The sequence below is a fragment of the Syngnathus acus genome, chromosome 12, assembly GCF_901709675.1.
Source record: "Syngnathus acus chromosome 12, fSynAcu1.2, whole genome shotgun sequence".
Taxonomy (NCBI): Eukaryota; Metazoa; Chordata; class Actinopteri; order Syngnathiformes; family Syngnathidae; genus Syngnathus; species Syngnathus acus.
Genome location: NC_051097.1, coordinates 8,624,783 through 8,648,479, shown reverse-complemented (window position 1 = coordinate 8,648,479; position 23,697 = coordinate 8,624,783). Strand labels below are relative to the sequence as shown.

Genomic DNA, 23,697 nt, shown 5'->3' with positions numbered 1-23,697 from the left:
GGTGCCAGATGGAAGCATGTGGTGAACATGTGGACTTCCAAATAAAGCTTTTTTGTCCGATTATTATTTTTTTGACAGATATGAATACATTTATAGACGATGACATCACCTACACTTTAAATGAGAATTGTTTCCTCATAGTTAATTTAGTTTGATTCAGAATTCCGTTTCATGTTTTCCTTGTGTCTTGTTAGATTCTTGTGTCCACCTGATCTCACCTTTCTGGTGTTACCCAATCAGCTTCTTCCAATCTTGTGTCTTGTCCAGGTATTGCTAGTCACCTCATCAGTTAGTTACCGTATTTTCTGCACTATAAGGCGCACCGGATTATAAGGCGCACCTTCAATGAATGGCCCATTTTAAAACTTTGTCCATATATAAGGCGCACTGGATTATAAGGCGCACCTTCAGTGAATGGCCCATTTTAAAACTTTGTCCATATATAAGATATATACATTTGGCCCGCGGGCTGGACTTTGGACACGCCTGCTGTAGTGGCTCATTATTGGTCCATATATAAGGCGCACCTGATTATAAGGCGCACTGTCGGCTTTTGAGAAAATTTGACGTTTTTAGATGCGCCTTACAGTGCGGAAAATACGGTATTGACCTCGCTGCTTTCGATTTGTTATTGTAAGTTTTCTCTGCGTTGCGGTCTTGCTCACGTTTCCTAGTTTTTGTTTGACTTCATTTGATCCTGCCAGCACTTTATTTTGCCTTTTCCTCCCATCATGAAACTTCCAATAAGTGGCTCGCTTCCATGCACTTGGGTTAGAAGTAGCAAAGTTCGACATGCACTTCCCACTGTGAAGCAAAATCCAAGCAGCCTTGAGTGGAAAGGGCTCTTCATGAAACTTGCACACACAAACAGGATGCCTGCTATCAATTATACCTGTGCTTTTCCTGCCATGACATTTTCAAATGATCCACTCAGCGAGTCACCCGGTCGTGAATAATTCACTGGCAGCATCCCGACGGCTTTGACAGCAACATGATGTAGTGCACTCGCGCTTGGGGTGAGAATGCGTTGATGTGGAGTTATTGCTGATGGCCATGTTTGATATAAATGAGACTCGCAAAAGATCAGCCTCATGTTGCGTGCAAAGTGGCTTCGAACAGATGTTGTGCGTGCACTCGGGATGTTTCTCCGGCGCTTTACCCGTCATGTCACTGAGAAGAGTCCATGCAGTAAATAAACATGCCTGTTCCTCGTGGTCACGTGACCTCTCCTGGGTCATATCATCCGGAAACGTCCGTAAAGAGAGGCTCCATTAATGCATCTCTAATCCAGCAATACAATGACCCCAATCCTTTAAATCTGTCAATAGGGGAGCTGATGCTCCAGATTAGAGATTCTTCTGCGATGATACCAACATGCTGTTTGAACTTAAATATCTTGCTTACCTTTTTAACTGTTACGTCTGTGGTTTGGATTTTTTAGTGGCAAAATTAAAACTTGGTTAAAACACATTTTCAATTCTGTTTAGGTTTTTATTATGTCTGATGAAACCAAGGTTGCATAAGGGCCAAACAAGTCAAGTGTGTGAGTCACTCTGATGGAAAGCACCAAAAGTTACAAAAACAACATAAAATAGGTATGAAATAAGACCATAACAAAGCAAACATACTGGAAAATGTTACTTCTCTGTCTTGCTCTTGTTTACCTGTGGGGGATAATAAAAAATTCAACAGTGTTTAAATTCATATATCTTTATTACATACAAAGATATAAACATAAAATATCGTAAAAATGTATCCCGATTTGAATGTTATATTACAGTTGGGCTAAAAAAGAAAAGGGGGAGTATCAATAACGCCAATGCAGCGCCTGCCTGTAGTAATTTCCTCCAGTGTCGCTCCTCTGTGCAGATTTAATATTGGCAAAGTACATTTCACTGAATTATGACATCATCCTTAAATCCCATTCGATAGTAATTAAATAATCAAATCCCACTGATTCATCGCACGGGCTTTAGTCGATAATCCAAATCATTCACGACGCGGCTTTCATGCGAATGACTCCGCTATTGAAAAGCTTTTAAAACAATAAATGAATGAAAGCAAATTTCACTTCAACTAATACTGTACATCTACTTGTCATTTTTTGGGCAAAATCTTTTTATCAGACTAATGGGAGGCTACGTATAAAAGGCATCATGATATATTTATATGTACATATAAAATCTGTTGAATATTTATTGCTTCCATTCTAGACACGAGAAGGTTAGACAATAACCATTACCTACAATATCTTCAGTGCCGCCAGGGAAAAACAACGGGAAATAACTTATCCCCAAATTAATTACAAAACTCGGCAAAGATTATATTTGCATAACATACTTTCATTTCCATAAATATCACTGGATGCAGCTGTGACAGATTGCTAAAATTAACATAACAAATGTTGCATATTTTCTGACCAATTGCACAAAGTCCGCACGAGTGCTAGGGACTATAAAAACAAGGTAAAAATAATAAATTACATTACAGCACTTGTAAAAAAAAGTGCACCAATATTTACAGATGTTTCATATATCATATATTTCATGGGGTAGCGTGTTAGCCCGATGGTTAGCATATCTTAAGCTAAACTGTTCTGTGGATTTGGTCGGAACACCCCGAAAAACTCACTGGGGGTCTCCATGGGGTTTGACGACCGGCCACGGCATGTCAGGTAGTGGCAACTGTGGCTCAGCCGGGGGCGCCTGCTCTTGCTGCTGGTCGGTCCAGTTAAAGTCCACGCCGTTCCTCTTCAGCGCAGCCAAGTGTTTGATGTCCAATGTGGTGAAGGTGGTGAACTGGACCTGGTTCCTCTTACTAGTTGGCGAGTGGAGAGGCTCGTTCCGGTGAGGCCTGGCGAGCAAGGTGGCCGAACGGTTCGCCATTGGGTCGACGACTTTTCTGTGAAGCTGTTGTTGGGAGCCGGTTCTGTTGCGGCCCAAGGTGGCAGTTCTTTCGGGAACGCTGGCGACGGCGGGACCCGCGGTGGGTAGGGTGCTATCCGTGCCGCGGTGGCCCTTGGGATCGGTCGAGCGGCGGGTCAGCGTTGATGTTTTAGGGGGTCCGGATTGCGGATTGTTGCTCCCTAACCACACCCAGTCATGCTTATGATCTTTTGCGTCCCCGCCGGGTGTCGGTCCTGCTTTTATAGGGGTCTTGTGATTTCGGTAACAGAGTCTGTGTAAAGCACAATTAAGCAAAAACCCAAAGATAGCGATACACAGCACACCCACTAAGGAATAAATGCCAATTTCCAAATCGGACATGGACCGGAATGTACGTAAGAGGTCACTCTCGATGACTTTGGGTGACCTGGGTTTGGGAGCTTCTTTCTTGTGGGAAACGTCGGATTTAGATTTGTTTGGGGGTGAATTGGGGTTCTCAAGCATGTTGCCAAAGCCTCTCTTCTGGACACTAGTTGTAGTATCAGCAGGTCTGGCAGTGCTTGTGGATGTCTCCACGATGACAATCAAAGTGGGCGTGGCCATAGATTGAGAACTTTGTGTAGCTTTGCGGGTTGCTGCAGTCCAAGCAACGGGTGACTGCACGCTTCCGGTCAGGCTGCTGGTTTCTGGTACTGTCCTGAAGCCATCTGTGACTAAACGCTGTGACGTCATGGTTGTTTTAAGCTCTCCTGCCATTTCTGAAGCGACACCATTTGAATTTTTCTCTTCACCATAGCCGTCCTTTCCTCTAAAACCTTGACCGCCACCCTGGACGTTCATCCGTAGGAGCCCCGTACCGACCGCCAATTTGCTCTTCCTCTTTGATTTCTGACATTCCTCGCAGATCTTCAACTCTACTCTGACCAGCGCCCCCTGGCCCCGCCCTTCGCTTTGCGCCACAACAAAGGTGAACTGCGGCGTACGGCGAACTGTAGCCACAGTCTCATCTGGAGTGGAGACCGTTAGCGAGTAGATACTGCGGTCGAAGATCGTTAGAGGGACGATGGCGCCGTCGCTGAACTGGACCCAGCAATTGACGGCGGCTTCCTAGGGAAAAAAAATCAAGGAGATCCAGTTTAGGTATCAGACCTTGAGTTGGACACAAATGATTTCGAGTTTAGAAGGCTTTTTTTTTTTTTTTGGTGGAAAGATTATCTGCAGGAAACAAGCAAAGGTCCGATCATCGATTGAACCCAGAACCCAGTAATTGCCTTATGATACTAAATATCCTCTGCTAATGTCTTTACCCTGACACTCCAGGGAGTGCTATAGCAGCATAAAAACGTGTAACTGTCCCAAAGAGAATACGCCTGCTTTACAGGATCTACAGTAACAAGAACAGAATCAGTCACGCTGATCACACACAATGGCCTATTTCCTCTCGCTAATACGAGCCACTGGGGAGTCACAGAAATTACTTTATATTTTGGATTTGAATATATTATCAATCGCCCTGAGCAGATCGCTAAAAGCTTTCCATCGTAGACTCGTCTCTTGTCTGCGGGTTTGTAACCGTTTATCATCGACTCGGGCGGAGGGCCGAGGCCGGTCCGGACCAGCCGCGGCGGTTGTGAGTAAAGTGAGCCGTCCCTCCCGCGGCTATAGACTGCCTAATTGGTGTTTGAAAACAGGCACGCGGCCACGGCTCGATGCACGAGCGAGCTTTTAAACGGAACAGCTGTGTGTGTGCAGTTGTCGTCCGCCACCGCCCGGCTCGGCACGGTTGCCGTGACGGCGAATGTGGCGTGTTCACATTCCGAGCGATAAAAGAACATAAGTGATTTGACATCCTCAGAGGACATCGTCGCAGCAGGCAGGCTACCCAGCGGTGCTTTACGTTCAATTCTTGATTTCAGAGGACTTTAATGACAGTGCTGGAAAACGTGAATAATGCATGACAGGTTTATTGTAAAAGTGTTTAGAATGATTATGGCTATTACTGAAAATAGGATCATTTCTTTTCATTTTTGCTTTTGACTTATGGACCTTGAAATGTTGGCAAAAAGCTTTGCTGTGACCTTCACAGAGTATAAAACTGCAAAACCGTGGTCGAAAAACTCCAACGGACAGCGATCCCGTGCTGTCGTTAGCTAGCACTGTTTTTCGAGTAACACACTTTGGCAGAGGAATATCTAGTCTCAAGGACACTGTCAGTCAGAAGATGGACATGTAGAAAAAGCCAACCACTCACAATTTTAAGTGCATACATGTTTTTGGCAGGTCAGAATAGCCACAGACAGCCCACCCAAGCACGCAAAAAACATGCAAACGCCATCACTGAAAAGGTGCAAGCTGGGATTCAAACTGAGATCAATTTTATGCTTCAAGTGTCCGAATTTTCCAGTTCCTTGCCTGTTTGAGCTGTGTGATGGTCTCGCGAGTAGTTGCCATGGCAACAATGGCGCTGTTGCTCCCCGGGCCGGGCTGCAGGGACAGCGAGAGTCCAGACACCAACTGTACTCCCAACTCCATCACGCTCACTTTATCGTCCACCACTGTGACGGCCTTCTCGGCCAGGACTGATGATGTGAGCGGAGAGACCACCTGCGGACGGTAGCGTCTCATTAAAAAAAGAAATGTCCCCGATGTACGGCGTGGATTGTTTACGTAAAAAACGGTATGTCTCACTTGAACGGTAGTATTGCCCACAGATCGTCCTTGAAGAACTTCTCCATCTTGAATCCTGGCCACATCTGGGTCTGCCACTTTTAGATAGTAGCGCACTAGATTGGTCACGTCCACCTATCAATCAAATTAGAGAAAAGATTCAAACTAAATTTCAGCCGTGTTGGGGATTCACCAAGTGGAGGATCTGCCAGCAAATGTTGAGTTATTGGTCAATATTTTTACCTGCCAATCAGGACCCAGGAAATAATCAACAGGCTTGGCCCCAGTTAGCAAGTCTGGCAATGCTTCTGAGTGGGCCTCGAAGGTTGTAATCACCCTCAATGTGGAGTGCTGATACTGCAGCATGCAACCTCTGCCCTTCCGCATCTCCTCCTCCTCTTCGCTATTCCAGGTGGGCCTGAAACACAAAAGCCAGAAATGCCATTTCAGCTTTCATCTGCTTTGGATTTCATTCTATCAGGACAGAGCAAATAGAAGTCTGTCAAACAATATCGATTCCTCTTGAAAACATTTTCCCGTGGTAGTTTTAATGCATCAAGGTTAAGAGGAACTTGACCTGACTGCGTCTGCCGCAAAGTATCGAGTGATTCCGGAAGTGAAACCCAACCAAAATATTCAATTGTTACACTCTCGAAAGCCAACGGGGTCATCAGACGAGCGTCATCGTTGCTATTGAGTGGAAATATAATGACAAGTGAACAGCGTTGGACAAAAATCCACTAACCTTCATCTCCAGGGCATTTGTACTTCCTCTGTTTTTCATCATCCTGGCTACTAATGCACCAGACGGACATTTTTTGTGACTAATGTAGACGAGAGATCGAATCAACTTCAAACTAAGCTTTAACTCTTCCTGGTATTTTGTACAATATAAGGTCATATTTAATTATTAGGCATTGGAGTGATGTCATGGGAGTCAGGGTTAAACACAGAAGCAGAAGCGTTCATGTCCGAGCGCATCCCAGAAACGAACCGTTTGATCCGTATGACTTGCCTTGACCATGAAAATGGAGTGAATTTGTGATGAAATGGAAGAAAGTCCCGATTCCCTAGAAATGAACTTACTTTCGGTTGCTGCCGGTAATGGGAACTCTCCAGCCCTTGATTTGGTTGAGTTCGGGGTCGGCCACGTCGATGCGAAGCGGGAGGCGCGGCATCCACACGTTCACCTCCAACTGCGCGCTTAGGAAGCCGTACGTGAAGTTGATCATCACTCGGCTCTTCCCGTTTGACTCCTTGCCGGTGACGAAGACAAAGTCGCAACGCTCGGAAACCTAAGCAAAAACAAACGGGTGGAAGCTTACTGGATTATTTTTTGTCGTAAGGCACGAAGGATTCCGAAAAATATGGTGACATTTTGGAGACTTTTATGTATCTTTGTGAGGTTTCTTTTCTTATTATACTTAGTTTTTATTCCCGTCAGACTTCTGTATTTTTAAATTGAGTTAGTTTTGGGGATTTTTCTTAAATTAAATTAAAATTATTTAGTTTCTATTGGTTTTATTATCAGATTTTTCTTTAATATATGGAGTACAAGATAAGTATTGCGAAATAAAATGAAGTCCAGCAACACCAAACTAACAAGCACACGTCTATCTCCACGTTGCTCGCAAGAAGTCACAACGAAGCCTTGATTAAACGGCGCCCGAATGTAAATCAGCGCTGTCTTACGAGCACACCTTTCGTGGCGTACTCGAGGCGGGAACGTCGCCGTCGCAGCCATTAAGCGCAATGAGGTGAGACACAGCAGTTGGTGTGTTTTATTTAAGATTGGAGGCCTATCTCCGCCTCTGCCGCCGCCTCACTTATCTTAACAAACCAGTGGTTCCACTGAGGTAATTGGGAGAGCACTAGACTGGAGAATAGGCTGTAGCGCCAGAAGAGAGGCAAGATAAAAGAGGCAGGTGGAATAAAAATTGGAGGAAAAAAGCAAAAAAATGGGGGAATGACTTCCTAGGTAAAGTCAACTTGAATCCCAATGGAAATGGCGTGGAAGGCTGCCCACGAAGCTCCAAAAACATGTTAAATAACTTCCCGCAGAAAAAAAAGCTTTTCTGATTTGCAATTTATTGGCTTCTCCGAGAGGAAATCTAACGTGAGACACGGTGCACGGCTCCGCAGATGGAGAGCAGCAATGCGGCGAGCAGCCTCGCACGATTCACCTCCAGCAATTTCCTGCCAGCGCATTGCAAATTCTTCCCGGAATATTCTTTTGCCACCTTACATCAGCTTCACGTCTCCATTGGTGTAAAAGTAGAGAAAGTAAAGCATCACATGTCGTTTTTACAGTGACACCATTGTTTATCGTTATTGGGGAGACGTGTATTGATAAAAAAAATAATAAGTTTTGAGAATATTTTTCTGTGTATATTTTTCTTTTTTCTATATTTTCTTGTTGATAAATTCTGCCACGATGGATCATTTTGTGCAATTCCCAGATAGTAAATGCGTGCCAATATAATTATTTTTTTGGTGTTTCTAAAAACGCAATTAGTGTGTTTGATTATTAATGCAAGCTAACTTGAATAAAAATTAATCATCACTGCGGTCTTACATCTGTCCTCACTGTTTTCAAGATTACAATGTTTATTCTTGTTTCTGGTTTTTAGTCAAAAGAAAAACTTAACACCCAAAAAAATAGCCGCAGTGCATTAAACATGGAACAAAGCTATAAAAAGTCTCCAAAATGCTTTTTATCTGATCATTGATGTTCCGTTAAGGGAGGTCACCGATCCCTCTAAGCTTAAAAGCCCATTCAGGGGGCATAATATTAACTAGATTATTATGAGTAATTTTATCCCTCCCTTAAAAACAACATTTCTCCATCTCTCAGTCTCTTATGACTCACTTTAAACACAGCAAGCAATAGAAGATTGCAAAGGTCTTCATTTTTCTCCCACTCTCTCGTGTTTCCGTGCGCTTCTGCTATCGTGGTAACGTGGAGCCATTATAGAAAGGTCGAGCCACTGTGCTTATGGACTGACGGCCGTCATAAGCACTCCATAATACCTCGTGTGTAGGAGTTTCCTTTCCTGCGTCGCCCATTAAGAGCCCAACAGGTGCTTGGTGGGGGGAGTGTCATCGAATCAAATAACCCACCTCTCGAAAAATGACCGTCTTACCTTGAGAACGTCTTTGTCAGTGGACCTGCAGCTGGTTAAGCTGCTGACGTCGACGATGGCGCCGCCGGCCTCCACTGCCAAAGTTTTCACGGGGACTTTGACCACTTTGCCTGTCAGCACGGCCGTGTTCAATATATCGGTGCTCTGTTAGGGGAGGGGGAGCAGGTTAGTTATGTGGATTATTTGATTAAAAAATAAATATAATTGCTACATTGTGTATAAAATGAGGGGGAAAGAAAGTTCTCATTTTTTTGACTGCCATGTTTGGTGCTTAGCAGCATTCTGGGCCATGTGCATCCTTGTAAGTCGCCATCAAGAAAGGCTGATCTGGCTTTATTTTCAAACTTTAACTAGTCCCTCAACATGGATTTACAGCTGCTTTCCAGTTAATAAGATCTCTGCCGTTTTAATTTATTTTAGCCGCTGTGTCTAAGAAGCTAAGGCTGATCAGCATTTTTTTTATTTTTATCTTCATACTGTATTTATTTTATTTTTTTTGCCAGGGTGGACCAAAGTATCAAGCAACAGCAGGGCAGATGTTGTCCGCCTGCTTCACAATCTGAGCTCGGTCGGCTTGACAGCTGCTGACCGCAATTTCAAACAAGACATGCTCTATTAGAGCCGAGCCCGCGACACCGACCCAAACATAAGCCGCTGGATCAGCGTTAAGACAAAATCTGAAAAAAGCAATGTCAGCTCTGACTGCGACGCCGCCTTTCCAAAATGTTGTCACCTCATTTGCATATGTTGGATTACATTTTATGCCATGTCCACTCGGACCCACTCCCGTTTAATTTTATCCATCATTATGTGGAAGGAAAACGAATGTTTGGGGTCAAAATACCTCAATCTTATTTTCTTGCTGTCTTTGTTCGCATGAGTGGTGGCGATCCGAGCGCAAGAACTGATCCTGAGGTTCTGGTCTCTCCACTGCCTTAAATCCGGCGACTTTGCGACCTGTGTAGCCACTCACAGTAATTTCCCCCTGAAAAGCACCCCCTTGACCATCTGTCTGCTTTTTGAAAGCCTCTCCAGCTCCCCTTTCATTTCCGCCGCAATGCTACCACTTTCCACCCACCTGAGCAAACCCCTTCTTCTCCCCAGAGATACAAAATCACTGCAAAAAGAGCCAAAGCAAAACAAAAATCCTGTCTTGCTTCCAAGGATTTTCTTTTATATTTCTTTGTCTTACCATGACCAGAGGGGCCAGTCCCACATAGTCTCTCTGGGTGGTGTAGATCCGCATCTGGCCCACATCTCTGACGTTCCCCGGCTGATCCAGTCTCCAGGAGATTGTGTGAGTCTCAACCAGCTCTGAGACATCTTTTGGCACAAAGTCCAACTGCAGAACTTCGACAAGTCCCCTGTTCGAAAAGAGTCGCGTTAACATCAAAATTTTAGTATTGCACAAAAGTTCTTCAAAAATGTCAGAGATTATAAATTGGGGCACAATAAGCCCGTGACCTCACAAGAATGAGAGCATTAACATTGCTAAATTTGGGTTCAATGGAATAAATAATAACAAAAAAATACATTGTTATGAGCTAGCTCCAAGCACTGCTGCGGCACAGCATCACAAGAACACCCGAGACATATTTGTGGTGTTGTTTTCCTCGACATTTAACATTTTTCAAACAAGCTTTGCACTCCAATGTTTACTCGGTTGGGAGACAACAACAAAAAATACTGAAAACAAAAGAAATGACAAAGTTTGGAGGAAGCAAGAAGGCCTAATAAGAATCCTGACATGGTGGGTTGAAGCGTCAGGATGAAAATGTTTCAAACGCTCCTTAAACTGAAATGTACGGTGACAAAAAGTCTCTGCGTGGTCACAAAGCACACCAAAGCAATTTCGAGTGTTTTATGTTGCCACCAGCTTTTCCCCAACTTATTTTGGGCCGAGTGATGCGGGCTCATTAAAGTTTCTGTCCGACTCCTCTCTGACTTTCTATTGCCTCTCTGCAGTGAGCCACACTCACTCACCTCTTGTCAGCACATTTTCTTTTTGTCCAGCGTTTGATTATTTTGCTTTCAGGAAGCCGTTTGGAAAGTCTGCCTCATAGTTATGCTCTTGATACAAAGCACGGACCGGGTAAATGTCGGACGAAGTTGCAGTAGATTAAAAGAATGGGAATTGAAACGGTTTCAGTTTGGGCTCCAGTATCACAAAAAAACAAAAGAAACTTTAAAGAGGGTTGGAATGCTTTTACATAAAAAGCAGCAAAAAAAACATTTACTAATACTGATGCAAAAATGACGAATAATTTAACCCAAATTGTTTCTAACAACCAACAAAAAAAAATTCAAACCCATTACTGACCATGAGGTCACCAAGACATTCAAATATCGCTTATACTCGTCGACGGCTTTTAAAATTATTGCCAACATGTTCTCCGAAAATAAACCCAAAAGTGCAAATCCGCTGGTGTCGATGGACGAGGTTAAACGAGTCAACATCTGTGACAGTTTTAGCACCACTCAAGTGAAATGTTTGACATGAAAGCTGCTTTTAGCATTCATCGCTAAAACCACATCATAATTGAAAAGGATTTTTGGTAAGGTACAATATGAGTTTTCTTAAATAACACAATTTTTTCAACAGATTTTTTTTAATAAAATTTTCACATTTTAAAAAGCTGTGATTTTTTTGGTCAAATTTTTATAAAATCTTTGAAACCAGTCAGTTTCTTAACACAATTTTCTAACTGGAATTTTTTTTTTTTTTATCAAATTTTGTTCAAATTTTCACATTTTAAAAAGCTGTGAATTTTTTTTGTCAAATTTTTAAAATCAGTCAAAACTACTCAGATTGAATTAAGTTGGTTTTTTACGACTGGAACCGAGCCAGGTCGATTTAGCTGCTTTTCTGAAACTATTCAGACACTCTGTGAAAAAGTGTGTGAAAGAAACATGGAAGGGGTTGTGCCCCTTTATCCTGGAAAGCCTTCCATTGAGGGGGGATGTTAAATCCTCCTTCATATCACTTCAGAATCCGGCGCGGTGCGCGTGTAAAGGGACCAACGGGCGGGAGGGTGAGCCCAATACGTCGGACCCGACTTGGAATATCTCTCTTTTCTAATCCCCCCCGCTTGTGAACGTGCAAGCGCTTAAGCCAGGATAACCGAGCCGTGATTATGGATGATTACAGATAAGTGGGTCGAGCCGGACGGTGGGTGGCCGCCCGCCCGCCCGCCCGCTCGCTCGCTCGCTCTGGTTGCTTGCATTTGAGTCGCTGGACTGAAAGTGTGATCATGATAACGCCAGTGATTTTAGAGACACACCCGCAATGTGGACTTCGTGGCAAAACACTAATAGAACGTGTTTCCATCATGTCTTGAGATGTTCGGTCGGACTTGACGATGTAATCCAAATGTAATGTGCTGACCTCTTTGGCGTGACCGCAACCTTCCTTCGGCAAACCACCGAGACGGTGTTTGGGATGATGACTCTGCCGGGTTCTGTTTTGACGTCCCACAGTGTCGGGTCACTGGGCCGCACGGTGACGAACGCCAATCCCGGCTTGACCGTCGCCCTAAAGTAAACAAATACACCAAAATCAGCACGTTAAATCGGTGTTGACGTTGGAACTGCACATTTTGTGTCCAGCTCAAACTAAAAACTGATTTAAAAGTGTGTCATTAATGTTCAGAGTTGTAAAACCAAAGTTGTTCCCATCTTCTAATTGCCCTTCTGGCAGTCCCCAGAAGTCGATCCACTAAAGGGATTTGTACGGGAGCGAGACAAATCTGCAAATTGGACAGATCTGCAAGAACTATCGTTTCTGTGGCAATATAAATGCGGACGGTGAAATTGAATTTTTTCCCAAAAACTGTGGCTAATGACAGTAAAATAATAATTAGGTTAGGTTTTGTTTTTTTTCCTGTGTTTTATCACTCATTTTGAGCTTGATGTGACGAATGACCCAGTAAACAGATGAGTCGCAAGCTGCGGGCAGACTGCGAATTAGCATTAATTAGCATTCATTTTTGTTGGCCCCAGAGAAGTCGCACTTAATTAGATTCAAAAACATGACGCAGCACTGATCACACTTTGGATGACAAATTTAAATGGATGCAATCGGCCCTAGAGGATCCAATAGACACCTGAATTTACAGAACAATCAAGGTTCCGTCTGGCTGTTACATCACAAACGTCCTGATGCATTTTGGGAATAGAACATAGCGAGGGACGTCGAGCCATATGCGCCCAAGTGATTTGGGAGATGTGAACTGATTCTGATCCAAAGTTATCACGTGTGCAATCACACATATGTTTCTGAGAACAAGCCAATTTCCTCGTGGTGAAGATTCAGGGAAGTAGCTGGAAGTGTTCCACGGGGAGTCGAGAGCGGCTCACTCAAAAAATCGGATGGAATCGTTTGGAAAAACATCGACGACAAGATCCAATGTTTTTTTCTTCATTATGTCAGACATTTAATCATTTTTGTGCTCAGTGTTTTTTATTTTAACATTAAAGTAGAGGTCACCGTATAATCATCACACAGAATGTTTTGCAATCAAACAGTCATAAACGGAACAATCCATTTGCAGGGAGGCCGGGTCAAGGTCAAACACAGATCTAGAGTAAGTAAACCACTGAAATGGTTGACATTTCAAACAACAGCAGACGAGGGCTGAGATCAATTTGGGAATCAATATACGCTGCGGGCACAAAGGGAAGCCCATGAAAAAAAAAAATACCACTAAATTAAATTTTACAAATGTTGTTTTAATTATCTGATGAATGTAAAAACATTTTTGCATCCTTAGTGAGAGGACTAGTTATTTATTTATTTTTGCATAATTCTTTCCTGGAGCAGTGACTCAGCTTCTCTGGTCCATCAAAGTTTTGTCATTCCAAAACTTCTCAGACTCTTTCACGAGTCACTTTTTTTAATGGAATGCCCCAAAGGAGTGTGAGCAGGTATATCCAGCAAGCAAAATTACGGTTTGGACTCCGTTTGCCTATTTGTCAAGTGGAGCTTATAAAAACTATTTTTGAAGTATTTTTGAACAAGTATTATTTTCCAGCAATGTTTTTATTTTACCTTCATTTGAAATTTTCCACATGACCTTTGACATTAATAGCACCTCCTCTCCAGCCCTATTTTCAATTTCCGTTTGCCATGCTAATGTCAGGTCTTGTATGATTACTTCTACCATCCAAATGGTAAAAAAAAAATCTCATATGATTACTTCTATCATCCAAATGGTAAAAAATAATCACAAATACATTCACCAGTTAAATCTTTGACGTCTATATCCGTCAATGGTAGTGAAGGAGTCAACATCGTGAGTACTGTCCAATCAGATGTGCATGATGATAATGACTAAAATAAACATACACAAACACTCACATGCATCCTAACAGGTGGATATGAACATGCATGACATGGCGCATATGACAGATGCACCCGCTTAATCCTCACAGTGCGCTCAAATCATCTCTACCCTTAAGGGTTAACCTCTTGATTCATTTTCAATCAGGGCCACAAAGATAATCTGGCCAAGTCTCGCTGGAGAGGACTCAATCTTCGGTCAAAGACGTGAAGTAGAGCAAGGATTTCTCCCAGGACCTATCAATCACTTTGCCAAGCTCCTCAGAGTGAGCCTTCACTCGGATTTAAGTGTGGGCCAATCTCATTCTGGATGTGGCGCCGGGTCAGACATACAAGGACTTGAAAGCACTGACCCGAACGGAGGAACTTCACTTGTGTGGTCAATAAGTAGGATTTTCAGAAGGGGGACGGGGGGGGGGGGGGGAATTTCAGGTGAAGAGGATAAAAATCCAAAAGGCTTGTGGGAGGTCAGCGTGTCATTTTAATGACTAGCGCTGAGCTGCATCAGGTCACTGGGTCAGCGTGTTTGTGTTGGGTCAGCCAGATGCAAGAGGAACGGTCAGTGGGACTGCTCCATGTGCCAATTTAACTTTTGTTTTCATGGATTAACACACATATCTTTGCATGTCCCTCCATTTTCCCGCAGATTATGTTCAGTGTGCGATATCACGGATTAGATTATATAAAGATACATCGGAGCGAAGAGAAACGATAAACGAGCGTGATGCGAAGTCGAGACGGCGACGTTGGTAGAAACTTCCGACAGATTGCGCCGTGGTTTTTATTCTACCTCCGCTCTTACCCAAAGGATCGGGAAAGATGTTTGTTTTTTGTGCTCCATGAAACAAGATACATTATTCATGGAGTCAACTACCCAGAGAAAACGCTTGGAATGTTGGCAGGATGTCGAGATATGAAAACCAGTGAATCATTTGCCAATTATGTCCCTGCTTATGGAAGAGTGCTCGCCGTAACTCCCCCTCCCCCCCCCACTAAGTGAGACATTAGACGGGATCAAACATGTCAGTAATTTATGAAGGTGGTGAAACTGGCTGGCGGCGGCAGGCGTGGTGGCGCTCGTGTCAAGCCCCATCAGCGTTTAAATGCCTTAAGTAAGCATTTAAATGCATGGAGTCCGTCCGGCACGATTTCGCCCGTATGTCCTGGTGAAGCAACTTGATTTCTTTTCACAACACCGCCCATCCTCAAAAAGCCATTTTTTGGTCTAGGAATTATGACTGAACAGTGTTAGAGGAAAGAGATCATGAATGTGTCTTACCTAAGTGTGAAACTCTCCAAGAGTGATGTACTTGCAAGGAAGATGTAAAAAGTCAGAACATCATCAGACCTGAGAGGTTTGGAGGCAGTCTGGATGACTAAGGCTCCTCCTAATCTCAGACGAGAATAGGTTGCGTTCCCAGGTGGAGTTTTAAGAAGCTTAACATTTCCTATTCTTCTCAAGGGTGTTCCTGACCCTTCCTGGACCCCCGCCCTCCCGACTCCGACTCTTTGCAGGTTATCCTGAGGCGTACACAGGCCTGTCTGGTCCATCCGACTCTGGAAGTAGACCTCCACGAGATTTCCCTGAAGCCCCTTTACGGTTTCGGTTCGCTCTTTGCCGGATCCGCCGGGTCGAGTGGAGGAACTGAACCAGGCTGGTTCGGGTTTCAGCTGCGCCACACAGAACCTATCCGGGGATACCAGACATGCCCCGCGGACTTCCCTCGTCCCCCAGAAGGCGTAAGCTGTCACGCAATAAGCGCCGTCGGCCGTGTTTTCCTGAGCTCCGCCGAGTTCACGAGGCATATGGAAGAGGATTTTTACCACCGGGGATGAGGAACGCACCTGGCGCCCTAAAATGACCGGTATAATCCTGCGCCCACTGAGCAGCACCTCTGGTGGAATTGGGGCGTCCACACTGAGTGGACCGTATGAGGCATTCAGAACCGTCTTGAGTAAACCAGAACCTGGATCAGTGATGAGAAAAGTTTGTGAGTGAGCCTTCAGGCTGGAGTTCCCTTGTGGGTCAGGACTGTCCTGCGTCAAAACCACATGATCGGCATTGAGGACCCGAAATCTGACTGCAGGATAAACCGGTTGTGGACTTGAGGTCTTGGTATCTTTTTGCTGGCTTTCAACATCTGTTGGGAGGAAGAAAATATTTCTTTAGTGAGGGCGTTGAGAGCTAGAACTTTGGGAATGATGGAGGTGATCAGGTCATGTTGCTCATCTGAGACTAAAACGCAATGACAATCCCTCATGCGGTTCCTGCAATGCGAAGAAAATAACACTCGAGACGGAAACGGGAGACAAACAGGAAATGGCGTACTTTGACAAAAGTAGAAACAGGAAATTAGTTGAACCTTTGCCCCGAATGTGATGTAAAAAAATGACAACAAAAGTGAGCTAACAGCTCAGTTCGTAGAATTTCGGTGAGAACAAATTATGCTCTCTTCTCTCGGCAAGCCAAAGCATGGCAGCATTATTTATGACACATATTTCATAAACAATGTGCTTCGCAGCCATTTAGAGATTTATAGACCATACTGTCTGCAGGTGTTGCTGCACCGTTTGTGTTCATAAATCCATTGCTAAGAGGTCTTGCTACTTTCATGATTTATAGCAGACTTTCAAAAGATAAGTAAATGTATTTATTATTAATCTTATTATTATTATTATTATTTCATTTATTTATTAATATGTTATTCCCTTTGGCAGACTGACGCCAGTATCACAAGGAGACACTCGGTTTCTATTTCAAAAGTTGCTTTTCAGATAATCTTTATAAATGAGGAAGAAATAATTGGATTCCCTCCACATACACATCAAACATTGAATCTATTTCTAAGTGCATCCTACAAGAGGTGTTAAATCATTTCCGGGAAATAGCAAAGAAAATTCACTCAAACTTACCTTTTATTACCGCCGTGAGCACAGCAACTGTCACCACGGGCGACATGAGACGCAGGAGAAAGTTAAACATCTTGTCAAGGGAATTCCTGATGAGAAAAAAAAAACTCAAAAAAGCTTTATATACACGAATAGTTTCCTTTCATTGCAAAAAAAATAAATAAAAAATTCTCTCGTTGAATGTTGGGTGAACAAAAAGATGCGAAAGTTTGCACGACCTGGCTGGCAGGGTAGAAGAGCGCCAGGCTCACGACTATTCCCATGGTTGAAATCTGTAAACATGTGCAGTGTGTCAGATTAACGGCAGCCACGTGGGCGGAGCAAGAGCTGCGAGCAAATTAAATGCACACGAGGTCAAAGGGATCAGCGCTTTCTCTGCGACTCACTTTAAATTTGATCTAACAAATGATGAACATGATTCCACGCCAGGGGTCGAATTCACATCATACCATTAGCGTTTTGACTCTTGTAATACTATTTTATGACTATGTTATTACATTCCTCACGTGTTATACGGCGATATTAAACTTCATTGTACGGCGCAGAGCTCCCCCAAGGCCTGACAATTACTATGCTTGAATTTTTTAAATATATTATTCATGATGAAATTACTTCTATTAAGTAGTTTGTAGTTATCACTACAAACGTGAGAATGAAATCCAAAGCATTGTTTAATTTTTGCGTGTATGCAATTCAAGTTATGCTTTCTAAATGACAATCATTGCTACACAGGCATAATTTGTCCTTTTTATTTTTTGCCAGATGTCACCCACAGAACCTCAGGCTGTGGCGGCGCCGCATGGGATCATATCTGAGGCTGCAGGATGGAGCAGATGGGTGCAGGTATAAGCTTAAGCCTCGATGATATGACGGCACACATTGGGCAGCGATTGCAAATGAAAAAAAAATTAGTCACGTAATACTGTTCTGCTGGGTATCTCCTATATACTGTATGTGGACAAAAATATGGTAAGCTACAGAATATTTGCGATGTTGTTAGACCTGTTCAAAGTGTGCTCACGAACGTGCATATTCTTTATCCTCTGCAAAGACTGATCGACGCTACTGCGGCTAATTGAGGAGCTGAGACGTCTCCATGTTCATATATATGTATGTTTCAATTATACTGCCCCCAGGTGGCCAAGGTGCACACACCAGAAGTAACATTTTCAAAAATCGGATCCAAAAAAAAAAATCCATGCATTCACACCACCTTAGTTGGAAGCCAGGAGTTGTCCAAAATGCACTGCTGGTCCAGTGAGCTTGCTCAAACTTCATTCCCTCAGTCGACCCCTTTTAATATGAGAGCGCCTGTTGCCAAGTCGAGTCTCCCGCACCTGCTTCAGGGACACTTTTATAACAAGGTGCCAGGAGCCGATGCAGACATTACGGGTAAATAAAGACGTCTTTGTCTCACCGCAGAGGCTGACAGGGACATTTACCTTCGAGAAACATTCCAAGGACTCCAAAATACTTCAAGTTTGAAAAGCGAATGCAGTCTATAAAATGTTTGTTGGCTGTGCTGTCCTTCTTCCATTGAGATTGTTTTGGAGAATTCTAAGTGTCATTATCAAAAATTAGGCTCAGGACCTTTCAGTTGATTTGTATCTATTACTTGTTGCTTAGTCCTTCACTTAAACAGTGCAATGTGAAAACAGGGCCGTGCATTCACATTGCAGTGGTAAGACGTGACAAAACAAAATGAAAACATCGTATCTACCCGAGATGCTGCATGTTAAATGTTTGAATGTGTGCAGATTGATTTTTGACGTCTATATTCGTCAATGGCAGTGACAAGTTAATAGTTCACGGTCCACATGGTGAATAAATGCAATCACATTGTGCGTTTTAACAAATGTATCAATGTTACGTAAAACCCAAATTAAATTCCATCCTGCACTAAAAACAAAGTTATATTGTGCACGCGCTCATTTTTTTGTATTCTCACATAATTTACCCAAATGCAGATTCTGCAATTGTTTCGCCATTCATCATCAAAACCGAAGATGAATACAGCAGGAGGAGCAAATTAGAAGGCCAAAGCAAAACAAAAAGTTCAGCAGTATGAAAAGTTGTTTTTTTTTTTTCTTTTTAAATAGACGTACGATTAACTGCATCTAAACTTTAGCTGATAAACAAACTTTGAAACTACCCACGGCAGGCGCAGTCTCTCTTCTCACTTTGTCAGCACCTTCTCAAACTAAATACTGGAAGGATTTACAGCGTTGCATACAGGCCGGTGAGATCCCCACCCAAAAAAAAAAAAAAAAAAAAAAATCCAACTCTCCTCGAGGGTCATGTTTAAAGAATGGTGTCTGGCTACACGAACTAATGCATTTTTATAAGCGGTCATATTCTCCTAAAGAGATTCCAAGTCCACCGAGGAGCTTTTCACCTTCCATTTGACGCCTGCAACTTTGACCGGCCCATGATAGTCCAGTTCACAGACAGGTCATTGTATGATTAACCACTCTATTAACCTTTACCGACGGTAATCCAGATGAGAAATTACTATTGAACTAGCAGGGCACTATCATCATTATTTACGTATGGTGACGACAACAAGGATTCTCCTGCATAATATAATATAATATAATATAATATAATATAATATAAATAATATGATATTCTTATTTCAATTATAGATATAATATCTGTTAATAATAATAATAATAATAATAATAATGAAGACTAGTGCAAAAGCAACACCCCCAAAAATAATTTTATAAAATAAAATTAGTGATCCATGAAAGAATAGAATACAAGGCTCAAGATGTAAATGTGTTCTGACATCTGGGTTGTTTGTTTGTCTTAACATTGATGGTCTGCTGGCCACTTTTCAAGATTCCATCTGGTTTACAGTAGCTGGAATGAAACAATCTAATGAATGTGTGGGCTTGCACCACCGCACCAGAAGGTCAAAATAAAGCACACGGCAGGCATATAACGCAAGAAAAGCAGTGGAAGGGGGACATGGGTCAGTGGTGGCCCGAAAGGTTATTTTTACCCCGGGGCCTTTAAAATGAAATATATGCACTGGAGGAAGCGTAACATACATTATGCAAGCAAACAGTCATTAAAATATGCAAAGTAAGGGCGGCGTTTAGAGCTGCTGCTCGGACTCATAACATCACTTTTAATGCCAGGCTGCGCCACTTAAGCTTCACAGTGTCAAGCAAACAAATAAGTTTAACTTTCTAGAGAAACGTAATACTTGCTCGGGTCTCTCGGCATATCGAAATCAAATGAAATGACACCGTTGCTGCCGTAGCACCGACGCCAACATTTCACGGGCAATCTGAGCTTTTATGAAATATTCAGAAAGGCCTTATGGGGAAGATGGATGTCACCTCCTCCTCTCTTATGGTGGGCTAGCTGACAGGTGAGTGATGGAGAGCTTAGAGCTGGCAAGAAATTTCAACTTGACCCTCTGGGGACATGAGGTGGGGGCAATAAGAGGGAGAGTAGGTGAGGGGATGAAGAAGTGAGCGCAGTATGGCGAGAAAAACATAAAGACGTTCTTTAAAATAAAAAGGTTGCATCCATAATGGCTCGTGAGAACTTTGACATACTCATCATGAATGTAACCCATTAGGGTGGTGAAGCCCTCTAATAGGGAAACCACTGCTGCCCTCTTGCGGTGTCTTACGTAACTGCACATGAAATAAAACCAAACCATTATTTTCAAACTATTGGGTCGACCTCATTTTGGACTTTTGGTGATTCAGTGATTTTGTTTTTTTGAGTATCTGTTAGCTGCCTTATTAGTTTTGTTCATGAAGTCAATACATTTTGAGAGAACACATCAACTAGAAACAAAATCCACTTTAGTAAACCACAAACAGTGCAGTTTACACAAATAAACACAAGTTTTACAAAATATCAAATTTATTGAGGTTATAAAAGTTGGCTTTTTATTCACATGCACACCCAAACAATCACCATAAATACTGCCCAATAAATGATTTTTTTAAATTGTTTTTTTCTCTGCAACTTTGATCACAAAGATAGCACATCCGGTGGACTATACATCTGATTTTGAAAGACACTATGAGAATGCAATTATTTTTCATTTTTTTGGTCAACTCAGCGCTGATAAAAGATTGCCATAAAATCAAGTAGAAACATTTGAAAATGATCTACAAATGGATCCCACTACAAAACAACCACAGCATTCACACCAAAAACCCTCATTCATGAGTGCATTATAATAATAACTCTTAATTGTTTATATTTTGTGGGTTGGACATTGAAATGGAACAAATCAATACATGTACTGAAATATTAATGATTTGGTCTGTAATATTCAAGTCCGGAGGGATACCAGCACTTGTCCGGATGCTGAGGTACAATTATTTTATCTGGATTACTAAACATTAATGTTTGAGTCTAGTATACATATCACTGATCTTTTTTTTTTTTTCAAAAAAAAACTCGATATCTCGTGAAATAGTAGCTTGTGAGCTACCCCATAAAAACCATATGCCTCACCAGGCCAGAGGGTTCCATGGTGTAAGAGTCAGCACTTGACTTTGAATTCAGTGATCTGAGTTCAAGTCTCAATGGAGCCTCAACTATTTTGGCATTTATCACTATTCGGTTGTGAGCAGCTTGATGAAACCATATACCTTCAATGTTGTAGTCAACATGTTTGCTTAGTGTAATGGTTAGTGCTCTGCACTTAGAACCCAGTGATGCAAGTTCACATCTCTGTGGGATCTCAAGCTTTTTATCCTGGAAAAATTTGCAACATAGTTGCTTGGTGCTGCCCCAGAAAACCATTTTGGCATTTATCTATTCAGCTATTCGCTTGTTAGCTGCTCGATAAAACCATATACCTTCCACACCATACAAGCCAGTCTTCCATAGTCTAGTGGTTAGTGCTCTGCACTCTGAACCCAGCGACCCCAGTTCGAATATCAGGGAGACCACTGTTATTTTATCCTGGAAAAAATTGCAACATAGGTGCTTGGTGCTGCCCCAGAAAACCATTTTGGCATTTATCTTTGAGCTGTTCGCTTGTTAGCTGCTCGATAAAACCATATACCTTCCACACCATACAAGCCAGTCTTCCATAGTCTAGTGCAGGGGTCACCAACTCCGGTCCTCAAGGGCGCCAATCCAGCCTGTTTTAGGTGCAGCCCTGCAACAACACACCTGATTCAAATGATCAGCTCATCAGCAAGCTCTATTAAGGCTGATATCGATCCTGATTATTTGAATCAGGTGTGTTGCAGGGGGGATACATCTAAAACAGGCTGGATTGGCGCCCTTGAGGACCGGAGTTGGTGACCCCTGGTCTAGTGGTTAGTGCTCTGCACTCTGAACCCAGCGACCCCAGTTCGAATATCAGGGAGACCACAGTTATTTTAGCCCTAACCCTAGCTCAAACCCTAACCCTAGCTCTAACCCTAACCCTTATCCTAGCTCTCACCCTAACCCTTATCCTAGCTCTAACCCTAACCCTAGCTCCAACCCTAACCCTAGCTCAAACCCTAACCCTAGCTCAAACCCTAACCCTAACCGTAACCCTAACCCTCGCTCTAACCCTAACCCTTATCCTAGCTCTCACCCTAACCCTTATCCTAGCTCTCACCCTAACCCTAACCCTAGCTCCAACCCTAACCCTAGCTCAAACCCTAACCCTAACCGTAACCCTAACCCTCGCTCTAACCCTAACCCTTATCCTAGCTCTCACCCTAACCCTTATCCTAGCTCTCACCCTAACCCTTATCCTAGCTCTCACCCTAACCCTAACCCTAGCTCCAACCCTAACCCTAGCTCAAACCCTAACCCTAGCTCAAACCCTAACCGTAACCCTAACCCTCGCTCTAACCCTAACCCTAACTCTAGCTCTAACCCTAACCCTAACCCTAACCCTAACCCTAGCTCTAGCTCTAGCTCTAACCCTAACCCTAGGTCTAACCCTAACCCTAACCCTAATCCTAGCTCTAACCCTAACCCTAGCTCTAACCCTAACTCTAGCTCAAACCCAAACCCTAACCCTAACCCTAACCCTAACCCTAACCCTAACCCTCGCTCTAACCCTAACCCTAGCTCTAACCCTAACCCTAACCCTAACCCTAACCCTAGCTCTAGCTCTAGCTCTAGCTCTAGCTCTAGCTCTAGCTCTAGCTCTAACCCTAACCCTAGGTCTAACCCTAACCCTAACCCTAATCCTAGCTCTAACCCTAACCCTAGCTCTAACCCTAACTCTAGCTCAAACCCAAACCCTAACCCTAACCCTAACCCTAGCCCTAGCCCTAACCCTAACCCTAACCCTAACCCTAATCCTAGCTCTAACCCTAACCCTAGCTCTAACCCTAACTCTAGCTCAAACCCAAACCCTAACCCTAGCCCTAACCCTAGCTCAAACCCTAACCCTAACTCTAGCTCTAACCCTAACCCTAGCTCTAGCTCTAGCTCTAGCTCTAACCCTAACCCTAGGTCTAACCCTAACCCTAGCTCTAACCCTAACCCTAGCTCTAACCCTAACCCTAGCTCTAACCCTAGCTCTAACCCTAACCCTACCTCAAACCCTAACCCTAACCCTAACCCTAGCTCTAACCCTAACCCTAGCTCAAACCCAAACCCTAACCCTAACCCTAGCCCTAACCCTAGCTCAAACCCTAACCCTAACCCTAGCTCTAAACCTAACCCTAGCTCTAACCCTAACCGTAGCTCCAACCTAACCCTAAGGTTTAGGGAGGTATATGGTTTTATGGGGCAGCACACGAGCAACTATGTTGAAAAA

At 43.1% G+C, this 23,697-nt stretch overlaps 1 protein-coding gene across 1 annotated transcript; it reads right to left on the bottom strand.

Moving 5' to 3' along the window:
- Nucleotides 1–1,694: 1,694 nt before the first annotated feature.
- Nucleotides 1,695–17,321, bottom strand: si:dkey-1d7.3 (transmembrane protein 132C). Its single transcript, XM_037265990.1, has 10 exons — nucleotides 16,947–17,321; nucleotides 15,313–16,174; nucleotides 12,081–12,227; nucleotides 9,888–10,059; nucleotides 8,696–8,839; nucleotides 6,639–6,847; nucleotides 5,796–5,970; nucleotides 5,574–5,687; nucleotides 5,298–5,489; nucleotides 1,695–3,992 (listed from the first exon to the last, which is right to left on the bottom strand). Exons 1-10 carry the CDS (start codon nucleotides 17,014–17,016, stop codon nucleotides 2,628–2,630), a joined length of 3,450 nt encoding a protein of 1,149 aa, XP_037121885.1. The 5' UTR covers nucleotides 17,017–17,321; the 3' UTR covers nucleotides 1,695–2,627.
- Between the last annotated feature and the right edge of the window lie 6,376 nt (nucleotides 17,322–23,697).